The sequence below is a fragment of the Salmo salar genome, chromosome 19 (genome assembly GCF_965601325.2).
Source record: "Salmo salar chromosome 19, fSalSal1, whole genome shotgun sequence".
Taxonomy (NCBI): domain Eukaryota; kingdom Metazoa; phylum Chordata; class Actinopteri; order Salmoniformes; family Salmonidae; genus Salmo; species Salmo salar.
The window spans coordinates 64281973-64302639 of NC_138309.1; the positions used below are offsets into that span (position 1 = coordinate 64281973).

Below are 20667 nucleotides of genomic sequence, written 5' to 3' on the forward strand. Positions count from 1 at the left end.
ACAACCACAATGCGGGTTCACTCGGAATCTTTATTCTGTGCTGTGATTTTAAGGATAGGTGTGTTCAGGACAATATCTGTGTCAATACCCAATAACAACATCCACAAGAGGAACTTGTGGGGTATGTTGGTGTTTACAGCGTTAACATTCGGAGTGAAGCAGCGGTGTGGTTTTCCTGTATTTACAATTGATTAAATTGGGGCAGTTGCATCAATGAAGAAAGTTTCAAATCCAACACTAAAGATGACAGCGCAAGTGAGCATGGTTAGTCAGTATCAGAGAATGAAAAATACATTACAGTACAGAATAGCTCAACATTTTGGTGCCAAGATATTCTTACACTGTGATTTATGGGGTACCCTTGACCCACTTGGGAGACAATATAGAGATACTGCTGACTAGAGTTAGTGCATGTATTCTTAGACCAAATTGCATAAGCTGAAGATGTAAAGGGTTGAGTTTAGCAAAAACCTTAACCCCCAAGAATGGTCAAAACAAATTGTAGTCGATAGGCCTACTCTGCTACATGTAGATAGTGTTTGACAGTTAGGACTACAAGATAACAAGTAAAGAGTACATGGAGGCCTATAGTATTTATTACGTTGTCAGTGTTTCTCTCTGGACCTCAGGAGTTATTGGCATTGGTTCAGTAGACGCTCATTGTTTGACACTCTTTGAACTTGTTTGGTGAGGTGCAGTTTTCTTACATTTTATAGCTACAAAACGATAAAACAGTCAGTGTGTCCTCATAACGAACCACTTTAATCCCCCAATTCAGACTCTTTCACAAAGGGCCATAAATACCCAATCAAGTGTCAGGTTCTCAAGACACAGCTTGCCAGGAACCGTGTGCCACGAAACTTCCATTGACTGCCGGTGTCGAGGCGGTGGATCCGGTTGCTGCTGCCCGCTTCTCTTTATGTAATTCCTCTGTGGCGGTTTTGTTGCCGCTCGCTGCACGCCCGTGAAGGCTGTCACCACTTTGAAAAATCCCCAGTGGATGGCTTCCTGACTGTCGAGGACGGGCAATTAAAGCGCTAGTTTGTCTAAAGCGTGTCGTCAGCTGCTTAGCTCTCCTTCGTCGTGCTCTTGCGCTCCTCCTCCGAGTGTATCCTACTCCCTCTGGAATTTTGAATCGCCGGTGGTGTGTGTGTCAAGCTTGCCTTGATTCAGTCTTTGACTTGAATGTTTTTACATTGGAAACATTGTAGCCTTCCTCCTCAAGGAACCTAGGTTACATACCTAGTGAACATGTAGACCTAAAGTGTCGATCCAAATCCCTGCCCTTACTTCAACACCGAGATGTTTAAATGATGTAAATGCCAGTTATGCCAGACACAGTCAGGTGTACTTGACTGTTGCTTTTCAGCACCACAAACTGCTTACGGTGCACAGTTATTTTATTCTGTGGAATACAGGTGGGAGAGCATGTCTGTTGCCACTGGGCATATGTGAACATATTGTTATGTGATCCCTACATTTACAGGAATGGGTTGATTCCCTGGGTAGATGTATTGGTGTTTGGTAATCTGTGGTGGTAGAGCCTGCAGGCATAGCTAAACTAATAGAGGTTGTGATCCCAATAAATCTCTACTTTCTTCCAAAATGTGCACTTGCTCACTTCCCTTCATGGATTTTAAGGTAAATGACTGGTCCCTCTTGCCCATGCATACAACAATCCAATGCTTTTGCAGTGAACACGTGCAGCCTTGGAGAGAAAGGAGAGATTATTGGAATTTAGCCATAATGTTTGAATACAGCACTGATGCTCTGTGAGACTACTATTGTACTGTTTAGGCTGACACTGTCCATGGTGCTGATGAGATGGAGAGAAAAAAGGGAAATAGAATGGGGGTAGATGGAGAGCGAGGTGTGGATAGAATGAAAGGGCAAGAAGAGCATTGTTTTATGTCAGATGGGCTGGTGCTTGGTGCTCTGCCAGGAATTGCTACCTATTAGGCAGGCATAGGCCTACCTATTACTGTAAGTCTATATAGCCCATGCAAGAACCAAACAGTTCTTTCCAAAAACTCCTGATTAACAAACATTCTCATTCTCTTCCTCGACCCCACAGACAGCAACTTCCTGCTGGGCAACGCGCAGGGCCATCGCGGCTACCCAATCGTCTACTGCTCGGACGGCTTCTGCGAGTTGACGGGCTTCGCGCGCACCGAGGTGATGCAGAAGAAGTGCAGCTGCCGCTTCCTGTACGGCAACGACACCAGCGAGCATGTGGCCCAGCAGATGGAGAAGGCCCTGGAGGGACGAGAGGAGTTCCAGACTGAGGTCCACTTCTACAAGAAGAACGGTGAGAGTGAGACCGTAGAAATAGAATTCTATTCTATTTAATGGGGATGTCTGTTCTAGAGATTCTATTGCGATGATTGAGTGTGCCCTCGAGCATAGACGCAGACCTGGGTTCAGCTACTATTTGAAATCTTTCAAATACTTGGAGCTTTTGCTTGGAGCAGTTTGCCTGGAGGGCCATATGGGTGGGGTTTGCAGTTTGGGACTACTCTATTAGTCCATTAAACCAGGCACACTCATTCAAGAACCGATAAAGTATTTGAAATCAGCACCATACTACATACTACAAAATGCACCATGCTATTGACAGAGTTCAATCTGAGCAGTTTGACCTGAGTGAAGAGTTTGGACAAGGTCAGGTCTGAATTTGGAGAGCTCAAGCTGTGACGGAGGTGAGCCTGTAACCCATGAGGGATGGAAGGAGCTAATAGCAAGCAGAGACGGAAATATGGACGAGAATCTATGCAGTCAGTTTAACAGGGCTGCAGTGTTTACCTCAAGGAATTAGTGTGTGTGTGAGTGCGTGTGTGTGTGTGTCCATGTGTGAACATACACTAGCCTCTGAATGACTGAATTTTAAGTAGGATTCTAAACTAATTTCTTAGAAAATTGCCAGTGTTGTCCTGTGGCCCACAATAAGATGTAGCGCGTGCACACAGAACACAGCACTAAGAGCTTCTCCCACCTCCGAAACAGGCTTATTATAAGCTATGTTCCCTCAACAGAGACCAAAACCGTACACAAGAAATGGTGTGAACCACTGTGTTGCTAATTACTGAATGGAAAGTTTGTTGACAGTCTGGGTGTCTACAGATCTAAATAAAGCAAGAGACCCGGAATTGCTACTGAATTGCTACCGAAATGCTACTGAATTGCTACTTTAGCTAAACTCAGCCTTAACATTAGACATCTATTGCAGGGTTTCAACTCTCCCTATCCAAGGAGACCAAGAGAGCTTAGCTAGCCAATGTGAGCGATCGGTTGCAAGAGTTGTTTTCTTAAGGACAATGCTCTGAACCTTTATCTGCTTTATCACTGTTATTAAGGAAATGCCAGCAGTACCCTTTTCATTCTTAGCAACGTCCTTTTTTTGCGGTATCATTTTTCATTAATTTATTTATTCATTACATGTAATGATGCAAGGAAGCTCATGGATCATGTCCTACATTTTTTTTCTCAATAAATCTTTGTTTGTTTGATTTGTTCAGGGACCTCTTTCTGGTGCCTACTGGACGTTGTGCCCATAAAGAACGAGAAGGGGGAGATGGTCCTATTCCTCTTCTCATTCAAGGACATCACTGACATACACGGCAAAGTGCATCACAAGAAAGAAGGTAGGCCAAACTTCAAATTGCTCTCACCAAAAACTATTTTCCTTTGGTTTGGATGTGATTTATGATTTACCATCTTTTTCCCCTCCGCTTTCATCTCCGCAATGTTCTCCTGTTTGTCATTATTATTTATTTATTATGCCGTTGGGCAGCCATTTTGTTAAATTCAAAGATATTGTTTGAGTAGTTAAATCATATAGACACCAAGCTGTAGACTTGTATTGTCTTGTGACATGACACAAGCGTGTTAAAAAACAGATGGAAGTCGTCATGGAGATGACTGTGTGATTGGACGTTTCAGAGGATAAGAGGCGGAGCAGGAAGAGTGGCAGCTCTCACTTCAGCGAAGCCAGGAAGCGGGGGCGGACCATGATCTACCATCTGACCAGCCAGTTCTCCAGAGGCGGCAAGAGAGAGGTCAACCTGGGCAGTGTGAGTACTGGGACCGCCTCTATTCATTCTTCTATTGGTAAATTTGGTTGATTAGCTGATTCCTGATTGGTTAATTGGTTCACATACGTGCGTTGTGCTTTCATGAAAATAATCTCCATAAGTTTGTTGACGGCTAAAATGGCTTCTTTCTTTCAATTTCATCTGTGATGTAAACTGTTTGGATAATTATTGAGCAAGGAACAACAATCATTCAAACTTTAACCAAATTCATAATGGTCATTTTTAAGTTCATATACTCAAACTTATCCCAAAGATAAATGGGTATTTCAAGTACCCAATAAAACTAGAATGTGTGAAGTTCAAAGCCTCTGTTTGGGCTTGTCAATAAATAACTAACAAAAGACAGGTTCTACATCATACAGTTCCACTGGTGTGGTCTAACATGAAACTCCATTTCTCCCTCCTCTGCAGGTTGAAACTGGAGTCACAGCATTAAAATGGCAAAATCTTAGCCTCCCAGCCATGGTTGCCGGGAGACTCAAGGCAGTTTCTAAGGAATAGAGTCACTGGCATTGTGGATTAAGGGTCAGAGTGGAAACTAATTACATCATCACACTGGGTGTTACTGGGTTTCAACTAGACAGCCACAAAGTCAGATTCCACAGCCACAAAGTCAGAATTGGTTATACAAATTAGCTTTTTGGTCTTAATGTAAGGTTAGGCACAAGGTTAGTAGTGTGGTTAAGTTTAGGTTTTCAAATCAGATTATATGAAGATACATTTTCGAAATGGGCGGGATTTAGCCAAAATTCTAACTTTGTGGCTTTGTTAACTAGTGACAACCGTGTTACTGTGGCTGTCTTGAACATGGCAATGCTGCACTAACAGCAGCTGCGTTATATAGGTCATTATATATGTCCCTGATGGTTTTCTTACTCCCCTGGGTGTTGGGATGTCTATAGTGCGTATAGGGCCTCCAGAGAGATTTTTCATACTGTAAAGCAGGGGCTGAGGGATGTGTTCCAGGCCAGCCCACCTTGCCCCTTCTTGGGCATCGGTGTGCTACGCCTCCCCCTCGTCTGCCAGAGGCCTGGTGCCACGCTTCCGATCCCACCTACTCGCAGATGGCACTGTTTACGCCGCCATACACACTCACTCACACCTGCTCGGGAATGAATCACACTCGGACACACAGACGCATATGCTCACGTACCCGCACACGGACATACACACTGGCGCACACAGCAATTCCCATGTACACTCCGCTTCCCACAAAATTCTACACACGCATGCACAAACCAGGTCATTTTCAAAGTCAGACTCATCTCTTGGGTGGCTGCTGAAAAATCACTAATTAGAGGATTAGTAGCAAACCTACAACTCTGTTATTTTTTAGCACCGGTTAAGTTGACTGAGAACACGTTCTCATTTACAACAACCACCTGGGGAACAGTTACAGGGGAGAGGAGATGAATGATCCAATTGGAACCAGGGGATGATTAGGTGGCCATGACGGTATGAGGGCCAGATTGGGAATGTAGCCAGGACACCGGGGTTAACATCTCTACTCTTACGATAAGTGCCTTTAGTGACCACAGAGAGTCAGGACATGTTTACCGTCCCATCCAAAAGACAGCACCCAAACACAGGGTGTCCTTGAACCAAAGAAAAGAGTGCCTACAACACCACTTCCAGCAGCATCTGGTCTCCCATCCAGGGACTGACCAGGACCAACCCTGCTTAGCTTCAGAGGCAAGCCAGCAGTGGCATGCAGGGTGGTATGCTGCTGGCATTTCAATATATGGCATTAAAGCTGGAATCCATACTTGGGGAAACTGCCGTGTCAGTTTGCAATATTACAAAAACAAAGAAATTACTTCAAACAACGAATACTGTTTTTGTCCCTCTGACATCATTGGATAACATTGCACATCATTGCATGTGCGATAAAACAGCAGAGTATGCTGCAAAAAATGTTTTCACGATGCTGGATGCTCCTCTCCTCCATTTCAACAAAAACAATAACAAATGCGCTGGGGCGGACAGTGGCGCTGTTTCAACTTGTGCAGATTTCAGCTTTAAGATTATGTTTACCTGCTATAGATAAAATATATTAAAAGATAGATTGTCCCTTACCCACTGCAGGTTGATAAATCTAAATGATATTATTATAACATAATTTTAACACAATATCATTAACATAGTATTACATATTATTATGAACATCTATTATTACAGTATATTTGGGGAACATGGCAGTATATTGTAACATATATTGCAGTACCATAGGGATATGGTAATTGTAGCTGTTTCTCTTGGCATTTTCATCTACCTAGAGACCCAGAATGAGGATCATGTTTCCTCTCCAAGTGTGAGTGTGTGACAGAGGGGGACGCCAACTATAAATCCAACACAGAGGGAGGTGGAGAGATGACACTCTGTCATATGTGCGCTCGCGTGTGTGCACATGTGTGTAGAGAGAGTGTTTTTGGGTATTTAAAAAAAGCTTGTGGTGTGTGTGTGTGTGTGTGGTCATATATGCGCACAAGTATGAGGTATTACTCTTCTCTCTATATTACACACACATGGGATTTCTATAATCGTTGCTGGCTAAGTTACAGGACTTACTCATTTACATTCTTGGAACGCTCATGGGATCACAGAGAATCAGTCTCTCTCTCTCTCTCTCTCTCTCTCTCTCTCTCTCTCTCTCTCTCTCTCTCTCTCTCTGTCTCTCTCTCCGTCTATCTCTCCCTCTCCAGACCCATTCCCTTTTTCCACATTTTGTTACGTTACAGCCTTATTCTAAATTGTATTAAATCCATTGTTTCCCTCATCAATCTACACACAATACCCAAATAGAAAAAATAAATACATTATTTACATAAGTATTCAGACCCTTTGCTATGAGACTTGAAATTGAGCTCAGTTGCATCCTGTTTCCAATGATTATCCTTGAGATGTTTCTGCAACTTGATTGGAGTCCCCCTGTGGTAAATTCAATTGGCCATGACGTCAATGGAATTGTCCCGTAGAGCTCCGAGACAGGATTGTGTCGAGGCACAGATCTGGGGAAGGGTACCCAAAAATTTCTGCAGCATTGAAGGTCCTCAAGAACACAGTGGCTGGATGAAGTTTGAAACCACCAAGACTCTTCCTAGAGCTGGCCGCCCGACCAAACTGAGAAATCGGGGGTGAAGGACCTTGGTCAGGGAGGTCACCAAGAACCCAATGGTCACTCTGACAGAGCTCAAGAGTTCCTCTGTGGATATGGGAGAAACTTCCAGAAGGACAACCATCTCTGCAGCACTCCACCAATCAAGCCTTGATGGTAGAGTAGCCAGACGGAAGCCACTCCTCAGTAAAAGGCACATGACAGCCCTCTTGGAGTTTGCCAAAAGACACCTAAAGGACTCTCAGACTTTGAGAAACAAGATTCTCTGTTCTGATGAAACCAAGACTGGCAAAGGGAAAGGGAAAGGGGAAACCTAGTCAGTTGTACAACTGAATGCATTCAACTCTGAATGCCAAGTGTCACGTCTGGAGGAAACATGGCACCATCCCTACGGTGAAACATCATGCTGTTGGGATGTTTTTCAGTGGCAGGGACTGGGAGACTAGTCAGGATTGAGAGAAAGATGAACAGAGCAAAGTACGGAGACATCCTTGATGAAAACCTGCTCCAGAGTGCTCAGGACCTCAGACTGGGGTGAAGGTTCACCTTCCAACATGACAATGACCCTAAGCACACAGCCAAGACAACGCAGGAGTGGCTTGTGGACAAGTCTCTGAATGTCCTTGAGTGGCCCAGCCAGAGCCTGGACTTGAACCTGATTGAGAATTGCTGTGCAGCGACGCTCCCGATTCAACTTGACAGGGCTTGAGAGGATCTGCAGAGAAGAATGGGAGAAACTCCTGTAGTGTTGTCAACACATTCAACTATGTAAAGAAAAAAGTATTTAATAAGATTATTTATTTCATTCAGATCTAGGATCTTGTTTAAGTGTTCCCTTTATTTTTTTGAGCAGTGTATATATACATACATACATACATACATACATACATACATACATACATACATACATACATACATACATATAGTTGAAGTCGGAAGTTTACATACACTTAGGTTGGAGTCATTAAAACTTGTTTTTCAACCACTCACAGATTCAACCACCCACAGATTTCTTGTTAACAAACTATAGTTTTAGCAAGTCCGTTAGGACATCTTCTTTGTGCATGACACAAGTAATTTTTCCAACCATTGTTTACAGACAGATTATTTCACTTACAATTCACTTTATAACAACTCCAGTGGGTCAGAAGTTTACATACACTAAGTTGACTGTGCCTTTAAACAGCTTGGAAATTACAGAAAATTATGTCATGGCTTTAGAAGCTTCTGATAGGCAAATTGACATCATTTGAGTCAATTGGAGGTGTACCTGTGAATGTATTTCAAGGCCTACATTCAAACTCAGTGCCTCTTTGCTTGACATCATGGGAAAATCTAAAGAAATAAGCCAAGACCTCAGAAAAAAAAATTGTAGACACAAACAAGTCACAAACAAGATTCATCCTTGGGAGCAATTTCCAAACGCCTGAAGGTATCACGTTCATCTGTACAAACAATAGTACTCAAGTATAAACACCATGGGACCACGCAGCCGTCATACCGCTCAGGAAGGAGGCGCTTTCTGTCTCCAAGAGATGAATACTTTGGTGCCAAAAGTGCAAATCAATCACAGAACAGCAGCAAAGGACCTTGTGAAGATGCTGGAGGAAACAGGTACAAAGGTATCGATATCCACAGTAAAACGAGTCATATATCGACATAACCTGAAAGGCCGCTCAGCAAGGAAGTATCCACTGCTCCAAAACCGCCATCGTTATGTGACCATCATTATGTGACCATCGTTATGTTTGGAGGAAAAAGGGGGAGGCTTGCAAGCTGAAGAACACCATCCCAACCATGAAGCACAGGGGTGGCAGCATCATGTTGTGGGGGTGCTTTTCTGCAGGAGGGACTGGTGCACTTCACAAAATAGATGGCATCATGAGGTAGGGAAATTATGTGGATATATTGAAGCAACATCTCAAGACATCAGTCAGGAAGTTAAAGCTTGGTCGTAAATGGGTCTTCCAAATGGGCAATGACCCCAAGTATTCTTCCAAAGTTGTGGCAAAATGGCTTAAGGACTACAAAGTCAAGGTATTGGAGTGGCCATCACAAAGCCCTGACCTCAACCCCCCCCCAAAAAAAGTGTGTGCGAGCAAGGATCCTACAAACCTGACTCAGTTACACCAGCTCTGTCAGGAGGAATGGGCCGAAATTCACCCAACTTATTGTGAAGAAGCTTGTGGAAGGCTACCTGAAACGTTCGACCCAAGTTAAAACAATTTAAAGGCAATGCTACCAAATACTAATTGAGTGTATGTAAACTTCTGACCCACTGGGAATGTGATGAAAGAAATAAAAGCTGAAATAAATCATTCTCTCTTCTGTTATTCTGACACTTCACATTCTTAAAATAAAGTGGTGATCCTAACTGACCTAAGACGGGGAATTTTTACTAGGATTAAATGTCAGGAATTGTGAAAAACTGAGTTTAAATGTATTTGGCTAAGGTGTATGTAAACTTCCGACTTCAAGTGTACACTGAGTATACCAAGCATTAGGAACACCTTCCTAATATTGAGTTGCACCCACCCATTGATGTCCGCAGAACAGTCTCAATTCGCCAGGGCATGTTGACACCAATGCTTCCCACAGTTGTGTCAAGTTGGCTGGATGGCCTTTGGCTGGTGGACCATTCTTGATTCAGACGGGAAAAACGTGAAAAACCCAGCAGCGTTGCAGTTCTTCACACAAACTGTTGCGCCTGGCTCCTACTACCAGGGACGCAACTTTGGTTTTAGAAGTGGGGGGGACATACCCAGACCCCCCACCAGGTTATCTTAAGCGAATTTCCTGCATTTCTACAATCTAATATGACCCATGGTCCTTCGAGCCGTCTCTATTTAGAACAACATAAAGTACGCAAAAATTCCCAGTCAACAAGCTAAGTAAGAGATCATTTTTAAATACATTTTACATTTTACATTTTAGTCATTTAGCAGACGCTCTTATCCAGAGCGACTTACAAATTGGTGCATTCACCTATAATATCCAGTGGAACAACCACTTTACAATAGTGCATCTAAATCTTTTAAGGGGGGGGTTAGAAGGATTACTTTATCCTATCCCAGGTATTCCTTGAAGAGGTGGGGTTTCAGGTGTCTCCGGAAGGTGGTGATTGACTCCGCTGTCCTGGCGTCGTGAGGGAGCTTGTTCCACCATTGGGGTGCCAGAGCAGCGAACAGTTTTGACTGGGCTGAGCGGGAACTGTGCTTCCTCAGAGGTAGGGAGGCGAGCAGGCCAGAGGTGGATGAACGGAGTGCCCTTGTTTGGGTGTAGGGCCTGATCAGAGCCTGAAGGTACGGAGGTGCCGTTCCCCTCACAGCTCCGTAGGCAAGCACCATGGTCTTGTAGCGGATGCGAGCTTCGACTGGAAGCCAGTGGAGAGAGCGGAGGAGCGGGGTGACGTGAGAGAACTTGGGAAGGTTGAACACCAGACGGGCTGCGGCGTTCTGGATGAGTTGTAGGGGTTTAATGGCACAGGCAGGGAGCCCAGCCAACAGCGAGTTGCAGTAATCCAGACGGGAGATGACAAGTGCCTGGATTAGGACCTGCGCCGCTTCCTGTGTGAGGCAGGGTCGTACTCTGCGAATGTTGTAGAGCATGAACCTACAGGATCGGGTCACCGCCTTGATGTTGGTGGAGAACGACAGGGTGTTGTCCAGGGTCACGCCAAGGCTCTTAGCACTCTGGGAGGAGGACACAAGGGAGTTGTCAACCGTGATGGCGAGATCATGAAACGGGCAGTCCTTCCCCGGGAGGAAGAGCAGCTCCGTCTTGCCGAGGTTCAGCTTGAGGTGGTGATCCGTCATCCACACTGATATGTCTGCCAGACATGCAGAGATGCGATTCGCCACCTGGTTGTCAGAAGGGGGAAAGGAGAAGATTAATTGTGTGTCATCTGCATAGCAATGATATGAGAGACCATGTGAGGATATGACAGAGCCAAGTGACTTGGTGTATAGCGAGAATAGGAGTGGGCCAAGAACAGAGCCCTGGGGGACACCAGTGGTGAGAGCACGTGGTGCGGAGACAGATTCTCGCCACGCCACCTGGTAGGAGCGACCTGTCAGGTAGGACGCAATCCAAGCGTGCGCGGTGCCGGAGATGCCCAGCTCGGAGAGGGTGGAGAGGAGGATCTGATGGTTCACGGTATCAAAGGCAGCAGATAGGTCTAGAAGGATGAGAGCAGAGGAGAGAGAGTTAGCTTTAGCAGTGCGGAGAGCCTCCGTGACACAGAGAAGAGCAGTCTCAGTTGAATGCCCAGTCTTGAAACCTGACTGATTAGGATCAAGAAGGTCATTCTGAGAGAGATAGCAAGAGAGCTGGCCAAGCACGGCGCGTTCAAGAGTTTTGGAGAGAAAGGAAAGAAGGGATACTGGCCTGTAGTTGTTGACATCGGAGGGATCGAGTGTAGGTTTTTTCAGAAGGGGTGCAACTCTCGCTCTCTTGAAGACGGAAGGGACGTAGCCAGCGGTCAAGGATGCGTTGATGAGCGAGGTGAGGTAGGGGAGAAGGTCTCCGGAAATGGTCTGGAGAAGAGAGGAGGGGATAGGGTCAAGTGGGCAGGTTGTTGGGCGGCCGGCCGTCACAAGACGCGAGAGTTCATCTGGAGAGAGAGGGGAGAAAGAGGTCAAAGCACAGGGTAGGGCAGTGTGAGCAGGACCAGCAGTGTCGTTTGACTTAGCAAACGAGGATCGGATGTCGTCAACCTTCTTTTCAAAATGGTTGACGAAGTCATCCGCAGAGAGGGAGGAGGGGGGGGGGAGGGGGAGGAGGATTAAGGAGGGAGGAGAAGGTAGCAAAGAGCTTCCTAGGGTTAGAGGCAGATGCTTGGAGTTTAGAGTGGTAGAAAGTGGCTTTAGCAGCAGAGACAGAAGAGGAAAATGTAGAGAGGAGGGAGTGAAAGGATGCCAGGTCCGCAGGGAGGCGAGTTTTCCTCCATTTCCGCTCGGCTGCCCGGAGCCCTGTTCTGTGAGCTCGCAGTGAGTCGTCGAGCCACGGAGCAGGAGGGGAGGACCGAGCCGGCCTGGAGGATAGGGGACAGAGGAAATCAAAGGATGCAGAGAGGGAGGAGAGGAGGGTTGAGGAGGCAGAATCAGGAGATAGGTTGGAGAAGGTTTGAGCAGAGGGAAGAGATGATAGGATGGAAGAGGAGAGAGTAGCGGGAGAGAGAGAGCGAAGGTTGGGACGGCGCAATACCATCCGAGTAGGGGGAGAGTGAGAAGTGTTGGATGAGAGCGAGAGGGAAAAGGATACAAGGTAGTGGTCGGAGACTTGGAGGGGAGTTGCAATGAGATTAGTGGAAGAACAGCATCTAGTAAAGATGAGGTCAAGCGTATTGCCTGCCTTGTGAGTAGGGGGGGAAGGTGAGAGGGTGAGGTCGAAAGAGGAGAGGAGTGGAAAGAAGGAGGCAGAGAGGAATGAGTCGAAGGTAGACGTGGGGAGGTTAAAGTCACCCAGAACTGTGAGAGGTGAGCCATCCTCAGGAAAGGAACTTATCAAGGCGTCAAGCTCATTGATGAACTCTCCAAGGGAACCTGGAGGGCGATAAATGATAAGGATGTTAAGCTTGAAAGGGCTGGTAACTGTGACAGCATGGAATTCAAATGAGGAGATAGACAGATGGGTCAGGGGAGAAAGAGAGAATGTCCACTTGGGAGAGATGAGGATTCCAGTGCCACCACCCCGCTGGCTCGATGCTCTAGGGGTATGCGAGAACACGTAGTCAGACGAGGAGAGAGCAGTAGGAGTAGCAGTGTTATCTGTGGTGATCCATGTTTCCGTCAGCGCCAGGAAGTCTAGGGACTGGAGGGTAGCATAGGCTGAGATGAACTCAGCCTTGTTGGCCGCAGACCGGCAGTTCCAGAGGCTGCCGGAGACCTGGAACTCCACGTGGGTCGTGCGCGCTGGGACCACCAGGTTAGAGCGGCAGCGGCCACGCGGTGTGGAGCGTTTGTATGGCCTGTGCAGAGGAGAGAGAACAGGGATAGGCAGACACATAGTAGACAAGCTACAGAAGAGGCTACGCTAATGCAAATGAGATTGGAGTGACAAGTGGACTACACGTCTCGAATGTTCAGGAAGTTAAGCTTACGTTGCAAAAATGTTATTGACTAAAATGATACAGTACTGCTGGCTGGTGGAGTAGGCTAGCTAGCAGTGGCTGCGTTGTTGACTTTGAACGTGTAGCTGGCTAGGTAACCTCGGTAGTTTCAGTACTACACCTTGTCATGATACAAAGCAACTTTGTAGCTAGCTAGCTAACATAACACTAATCAAGACGTTCCTTGTAGTGTATTTAGTTTCAACAATGCTGCTCGTCGGTAATAGTTGGCTAGGTTAGGAAAAATGGCGTCGCGGGGGACGGAAATAGCTGGCTAGCTAACCTCGATGGCTGGCTAGCTAACAATTATCAATTAACAATTAACAATTAATATGTTTAAGTGATTGGTAAGACTGAACTAGATCAATGATAATTCAATAATATTTTGTTGCACCTTTAACCAATAGCCTAACAAATTTACAACTCTTACAAATAAAGTACAAAGACTTTTGATTGTCTTTATCTTTATCAAATCTTAACCAGACCGAATATTCATTATTGGTTTCAGGTGTGTTAGGCAAAGGCCAGAGTGATAACGACAGTACGGCAGACCCCCAGGGCCAGGACTGAGCAGCCCAGGAGCTAGGGATTTCCTAAATAGGAACTGTATCTCCCCTGATGTGGGCATGTTTTCAATACAGACTCCTTTTGTCGTACTGTATTCCATATAAGACATCACAACCTTATGAACGTTGCACAGTATACCCTTAATCTTACAATAAATAAAATCTAGTGATACATAACTTGACATTTCTTCCATCTATTGTGAGAGGATTAAAAAAAATGGCAATGCATTTCTTTACCACTTTACATATTAGGTTACAGTTTCTTCTGATAAAAGTCTCCACTATCAAACTTTTCCAAGCAAACAAAACAGGGAGAAGGAAGAATCTGTAGACATGCTAAGATAGAAGAACATACTCTTTGATAGAATTCAGCCAGCCTTCACAAGACCATAACATATGCAAATATGTCCCTGTTTGTGTTTTACACCTCCAGCAGAATAATTACATTTCTGTGTGCATGATATACAGTTTCACTGGCATATAGTATGTTCTATGAATGGTCTTAAACTGCAGAAATGTATGTCTGAGATTATATGAACATGACTGGGCATTCTAACATATCTGTATCCATTCATCATCATCAATAGCGTATCCTAGGTTTTGTGTCATCGGGCAAAGCCTCTATCAACCCTTGATACAGTTTGGAAATCGACTTTAGAGGTTTATCAGACTTCCTTAAAAAAGTTTAAATCTTTGAAGCTTCTTGCTTGTCCTATAAATGTCAGAATATCGGTCTTCAATCGTTTGGCTGCTGATTTCATTGTTTCATTCAGGTCTAATGTGATTGAGGCAAAAATAATAGCTACATTTAGGGAGCTAGCTAGCGTTAGCCAACTTTTGGCTAGTAATGAGTGAGGTAATGGAGTCCAGGTGTGCTTAATGATGAAGCACAGGTTCACGTAATGATGAAAGCCAGGTGTGCGTAATGATGGTTCCCAGGACCAGTGGTTAGTAAACCGGCGATGTCAAACGCTGGAGGGGAGGAGCAGGAGTAGATGTGACAGATGCTGCTACCTGACAGATAGCTAGAGGCTAGCTAGAGCTGAACTGGCTGTGGTAGCTACTAGCTAGCTAACTAGCTGCTAGGTGTTCATTCACTTCAGTCGAGAGGGGATGAAACATTAGTTAACATAAAATGTCAGTTACACTACTAGCTCAGCACTAGGAATAAACATGTATTTTTCTGTAAAAAAAAAACAGTTTTCTTGCCAGCTAGATCAGCCAACTAAAGAGTAGCCAGTTCCTGCTCTCCTTGCTTTTACAACTTAGAGAAAAAGAACAACACAGACAGCAGCTGTCTCTGTTCATCTCTCCCATGCTGGTCCAATACGCCAGCCTTTCAGAAGCTTTGACTTCACACAGCCTGTCCGCACGCTCTGTGGTGGTGTCTGTGAGGTCCTAAATCCAGCCGGTTGAAACTGGAAAACAGCCTACCCGATCGCTCTGAGGCTTCTACACGGTCTTATAGTACACCTAGAGCTGCGTTTTGCATCACAGTGCAATGATAAAACTGGGGGGGACAAAAATGCAATTTCAGAATGTGGGGGGCCGTCCCCCATCCCAAGTGAAAGTTGTGCCCCTGCCTAATACCATACCCTTGTTCAAAGGCACTTAAATATTGTGTCTTGCCCATTCACCCTCTGAATGGCAAATATACACAATCCATATCTCAATTATTTAACCTGTCTCCTCCACTTCATCTACACTGATTGAAGTGGATTTAACAAGTGACATAAATAAGGTATCATAGCTTTCACCTGGACTCACCTGGTCTGTCTATGTCATGGAAAGAGCATGTGTTCTTAATGTTTTGTATACTCTACATGACCAAAAGTATGTGGACACATGCTTGTCGAACATCTCATTCCAAAATCATGGGCATTAATATGGAGTTGGTTCCCCCCTTTGCTGCTATAACACTCTTCTGGGAATGCTTTCCAGTAGATGTTGGAACACTGGAAGAAAGTCCCTCGCAATCAGTGTTCGAACTTATCCCAAAGGTATTCGATGGGGTTGAGTTCAGGGTTTTTGCAGGCCAGTCATGTTCATCCACACAGATCTCGACAAACCATTTCTGTATGGACCTCGCTTTGTGCACAGGGGCATTGAAATGCTGAAACAGGAAAGGACCTTTCCCAAACCGTTGCCACAAAGTTGGAAGCACAGAATCATCTAGAATGTCTTGTATGCTGTAGCGTTATTTGCCTTCACTGGAACTAAGGGGCCTAGCCCAAACCATTAAAAAAACAGCCCAGACCATTATTATGGAATCATGTAGTAACCAAAAAAGTGTGAAACAAATCAAAATATATTTTAGATTTGAGATTCTTCAAAATAGCCACCCTTGATGACAGATTTGCACACTCTTGGCATTCTCTCAACCAGCTTCACCTGGAATGCTTCCCCAACAGTCTTGAAGGAGTTCCCACATATGCTGAGAACTTGTTGGCTGCTTTTCTTTCACTCTGCGGTCCAACTCATCCCAAACCATCTCAATTGGGTTGATGTCGAGTGATTATGGAGGTCAGGTCATCTGATACAGCACTCCATCACTTTCCTTCTTGGTCAAATAGCCATTACACAGCCTGGAGGTGTGTTTTGGGTCATTGTCCTGTTGAAAAACAAATGACAGTCCCACCAAACGCAAATCAGATGGGATGGGGTATCGCTTCAGAATGCTGTGGTAGCCATGCTGGTTTAGTGTACCTTGAATTCTAAATAAATCACTGACAGTGTCACCAGCAAAGCACCCCCACACCATCACACCTCCTCCATGCTTCAAGGTGGGAACCACATAAGCGGAGATCGTCTGTTCACCTACTCTGCGTCTCACAAAGACAGCGGTTGGAAGCAGAAATCTCAAATTTGGACTCATCAGACCAAAGGACAGATTTCCACCGGTCTAATATCCATTGATCATGTTTCTTGGCCCAAGCAAGTCTCTTCTTCTTATTGGTGTCCTTTAGTAGTGGTTTCTTTGCAGCAATTCGACCACAAAGGCCTGATTCACGCAGTCTCCTCTGAACAGTTGATGCTGAGATGTGTCTGTTACTTGAACTCTGTGAAGCATTTATTTGCTCTGCAATTTCTGAGTCTGGTAACTCTAATGAACTTATTCTCCCCAGCAGGTGTAATGCTTGGTCTTCCTTTCCTGTATCCATCCTCATGAGAGCAAGTTTCATCATAGCGCTTGATGGTTTTTGCGACTGTACTTGAAGAAACTTTCAAAGTTCTTTAAATGTTCCGTTTTGACTGACGTTCATGTCTTAATTAACCTCTTACATCTAGACGTTCCGCTAGCGGAACACCTGCTCCAATATCTAATGATAGGCGTGGCACGAATTACAAATTCCAAAAAAAAAAACAAACTTCCATTTTTCAAACATATGACTATTTTACACCATTTTAAAGACAAGACTCTCCTTTATCTAACCACACTGTCCGATTTCAAAAAGGCTTTACAGCGAAAACAAAACATTAGATTATGTCAGCAGAGTACCCAGCCAGAAATAATCAGACACCCATTTTTCAAGCGAGCATATAATGTCACAAAAACCACAGCTAAATGCAGCACTAACCTGTGATGATCTTCATCAGATGACAACCCTAGGACATTATGTTATACAATGCATGCATGTTTTGTTCAATCAAGTTCATATTTATATCCAAAAACCAGCTTTTTACATTAGCATGTGACGTTCAGAACTAGCATACCCCCCGCAAACTTCCGGTGAATTTACTAAATTACTCATGATAAACGTTGACAAAATACATAACAATTATTTTAAGAATTATAGATACAGAACTCCTTTGTGCAATCGAGGTGTCCGATTTTAAAATTGCTTTTCGGTGAAAGCACATTTTGCAATATTCTGAGTAGATAGCCCAGCCATCACGGCTAGCTATTTTGACACCCACCAAGTTTAGCCCTGACCAAACTCCGATTTACTATTAGAAAAGTTTAATTACCTTTGCTGTTCTTCGTCAGAATGCACTCCCAGGACTGCTACTTCAATAACAAATGTTGGTTTGGTTCAAAATAATCCATAGTTATATCCAAATAGTGGTACTCTGTTCGACCACTATCAAAATGCCCTGGCTGAAAAACATTAGCGCCTGCAAAGCCACGATTCAGCTTTTTGCCGCCTTCTGAGAGCCCATGGGAGCCGTAGGAAGTGTCACGTAACAGCAGAGATCCCCTGTATTGGATAGAGATAATCAAGAAGGCCAAGAAATGGTCAGACAGGGTACTTCCTGTACAGAATCTTCTCAGGTTTTGGCCTGCCAAATGAGTTCTGTTATACTCACAGACACCATTCAAACAGTTTTAGAAAGTTTGGAGTGTTTTCTATCCAAAGCTAATAATTATATGCATATTCTAGTTTCTGGGCAGGAGTAATAATCAGATTAAATCGGGTACGTTTTTTTATCCGGCCGTGAAAATACTGCCCCCTAGTCATAACAGGTTAAAGTAATGATGGATTGTTTTTTCTCTTTGCTTATTTGAGCTGTTCTGGCCATCATATGGACTTGGTATTTTACCAAATAGGGCTATCTTCTGTATACCAACCCTACCTTGTCACAGCACAACTGATTGGCTCAAACGCATTAAGAAGGAAAGAAATTCCACAAATTAACTTTTAACAAGGTACACCTGTTAATTGAAATGCATTCCAGGTGACTACCTCATGACGTTGGTTGAGAGAATGCCAAGAGTGTGCAAGCTGTCCTCAAGGCAAAGGGTGGCTACTTTGAAGAATCTCAAATATAAAATATATATTTTTAACACTTTTTTGGTTACTACATGATTCCATATGTGTTATTTCATAGTTTTGATGTCTTCACTACTATTCTACAATGTAGAAAATAGTAAAGAACAAAGAAGACACCCTGGAATGAGTAGGTGTGTCCTGTATATACTGTGCCTTCGGAAAGTATTCAGACCCCTTGACGTTTCCCAGATTTTGTTATGTTACAGCCTTATTCTAAAATGGATTAAATAAATAAAAATCCTCAGCAATCTACACACAATACCTCGTAATGACAAAGTGAAAAGAGGTTGGTTGAGATGTTTGCAAATGTATTAAAAACAAAAAACCTTATTAACATTAGTATTCAGACTCTTTGCTATGAGGCACGAAATTGAGCGAGGTGCCTCCTGTTTCCATTGATCATCCTTGAGATGTTTTTGCAACTTGATTGGAGTCCCCCTGTGGTAAATTAAATTGATTGGACATGATTTGGAAAAACATACACCCATCTATATAAGGTTCCACAGTTGACAGTGCATGCCAGAGCAAAAACCATGCCATGAGGTTGAAGGAATTGTCCGTAGAGCTCCAAGACAGGATCGTGTCAAGGCATTGAAGGTCCCCAAAGAACACAGTGGTCTCAAGTTTGAAACCACCAAGACTCCTCCTAGAGCTACTCGCCTTCCAATATGAGAAATCGGGGAGAAGGGCCATGGTCAAGGAGGTGACCAAGAACCCATGGTCACTCTGACAGAGCTCTAGAGTTGATGGACAACCATCTCTGCAGCATTCCACCAATCAGGCCTTTATGGTAGAGTGGCCAGACGGAAGCCACTCCTCAGTAAAAGGCACATGACAGCCCGCTTGGGATTTGCCAAAAGGAACCTAAAGCCGCTCATGAGTAACAAGATTCTCTGGTCTGATGAAACCAAGATTGAACTTTGAATGCCAAGCGTCACGACTGGAGGAAACCTGGCATCGTCTATACGGTGAAGCATGCTGGAGGCAGCATCATGCTGCGGGGATGTTTTTCAGTGACAGAGACTGAGAGACAAGTCAGGATCGAGGCAAAGTACGGAGAGATCCTTGATTAAAACCTGCTCCAGAGCGCTCAGGACCTCTGACTGGGGGCGAAGGTTCACCTCCCAACAGGACAACAACCTAAGCACACAGACAAGACAACGCAGGAGTGGCTTCGGGACAAGTGGCCCAGCCAAAGACCGGACTTGAACCCGATTGAACATCTCTGGAAAGACCTGAATTAGCTGTGCAGCAACGCTCCCCATCCAACTTGACAGAGCTTGAGAGGTTCTGCAGAGATGAATGGGAGAAACTCCCCAAATACAGGTGTGCTAAGCTTGTAGCATCATACCTAACAAGACTCGAGGCTGTAATCGCTGCCAAAGATGCTTCAACAAAGTACTGAGTAAAGGGTCTGAATACTTATGTGAATGTGATATTTCCATTTTTTATGTTTAATTAATTAGCAAAACTTTCTAAAAACCTATTTGAGCTTCATCATTATGGGGTATTGTGTGTAGATAGATGAGGAAATACTATTTAATCAATTTTAGGATATGGCTGTAACTTAACAAAATGTGGAAAAAGTCAAGGGGCCTGAATACCTTCCGAAGGCAGTTTGGAGTCAATTAGAAATGTCTTGGTTTTTGAAAGAAAAGCACATTTTTTGTCCATTAAAATAACATCAAATTGATCAGAAATACAATGTAGATATTGTTAATGTTGTAAATGACTATTGTAGCTGGAAACAGCTGATTCTTAATGGAATATCTACATAGGCCAGCAGCCTGGAGTCGCCTCTTCACTGTTGACGTTGAGACTGGTGTTTTGCGGGTACTATTTAATGAAGCTGCCAGTTGAGGACTTGTGAGGCTTCTTTTTCTCAAACTAGACTCTCTAATGTACTTGTCCTCTTGCACAGTTGTGCACCGGGGCCTCCCACACCTCCTTCTATTCTGGTTCGAGTCAGTTTGCGCTGTTCTGTACACAGCGTTATACGAGATCTTCAGTTTTT

The 20667-nt window shown here is 44.3% G+C and overlaps 1 protein-coding gene across 1 annotated transcript in view; it reads left to right on the forward strand.

Annotated features, from left to right (window-relative positions):
* Positions 1-20667, forward strand: part of kcnh4b (potassium voltage-gated channel, subfamily H (eag-related), member 4b) — a 72978-nt gene that overhangs the window by 17056 nt on the left and 35255 nt on the right. Inside the window, exons 2-4 of the mRNA XM_014158742.3 lie at positions 2075-2308; positions 3516-3641; positions 3940-4070. Of these exons, the coding sequence (XP_014014217.2) occupies positions 2075-2308; positions 3516-3641; positions 3940-4070 (491 nt within the window). The remainder of the gene's footprint in view (positions 1-2074; positions 2309-3515; positions 3642-3939; positions 4071-20667) is intronic.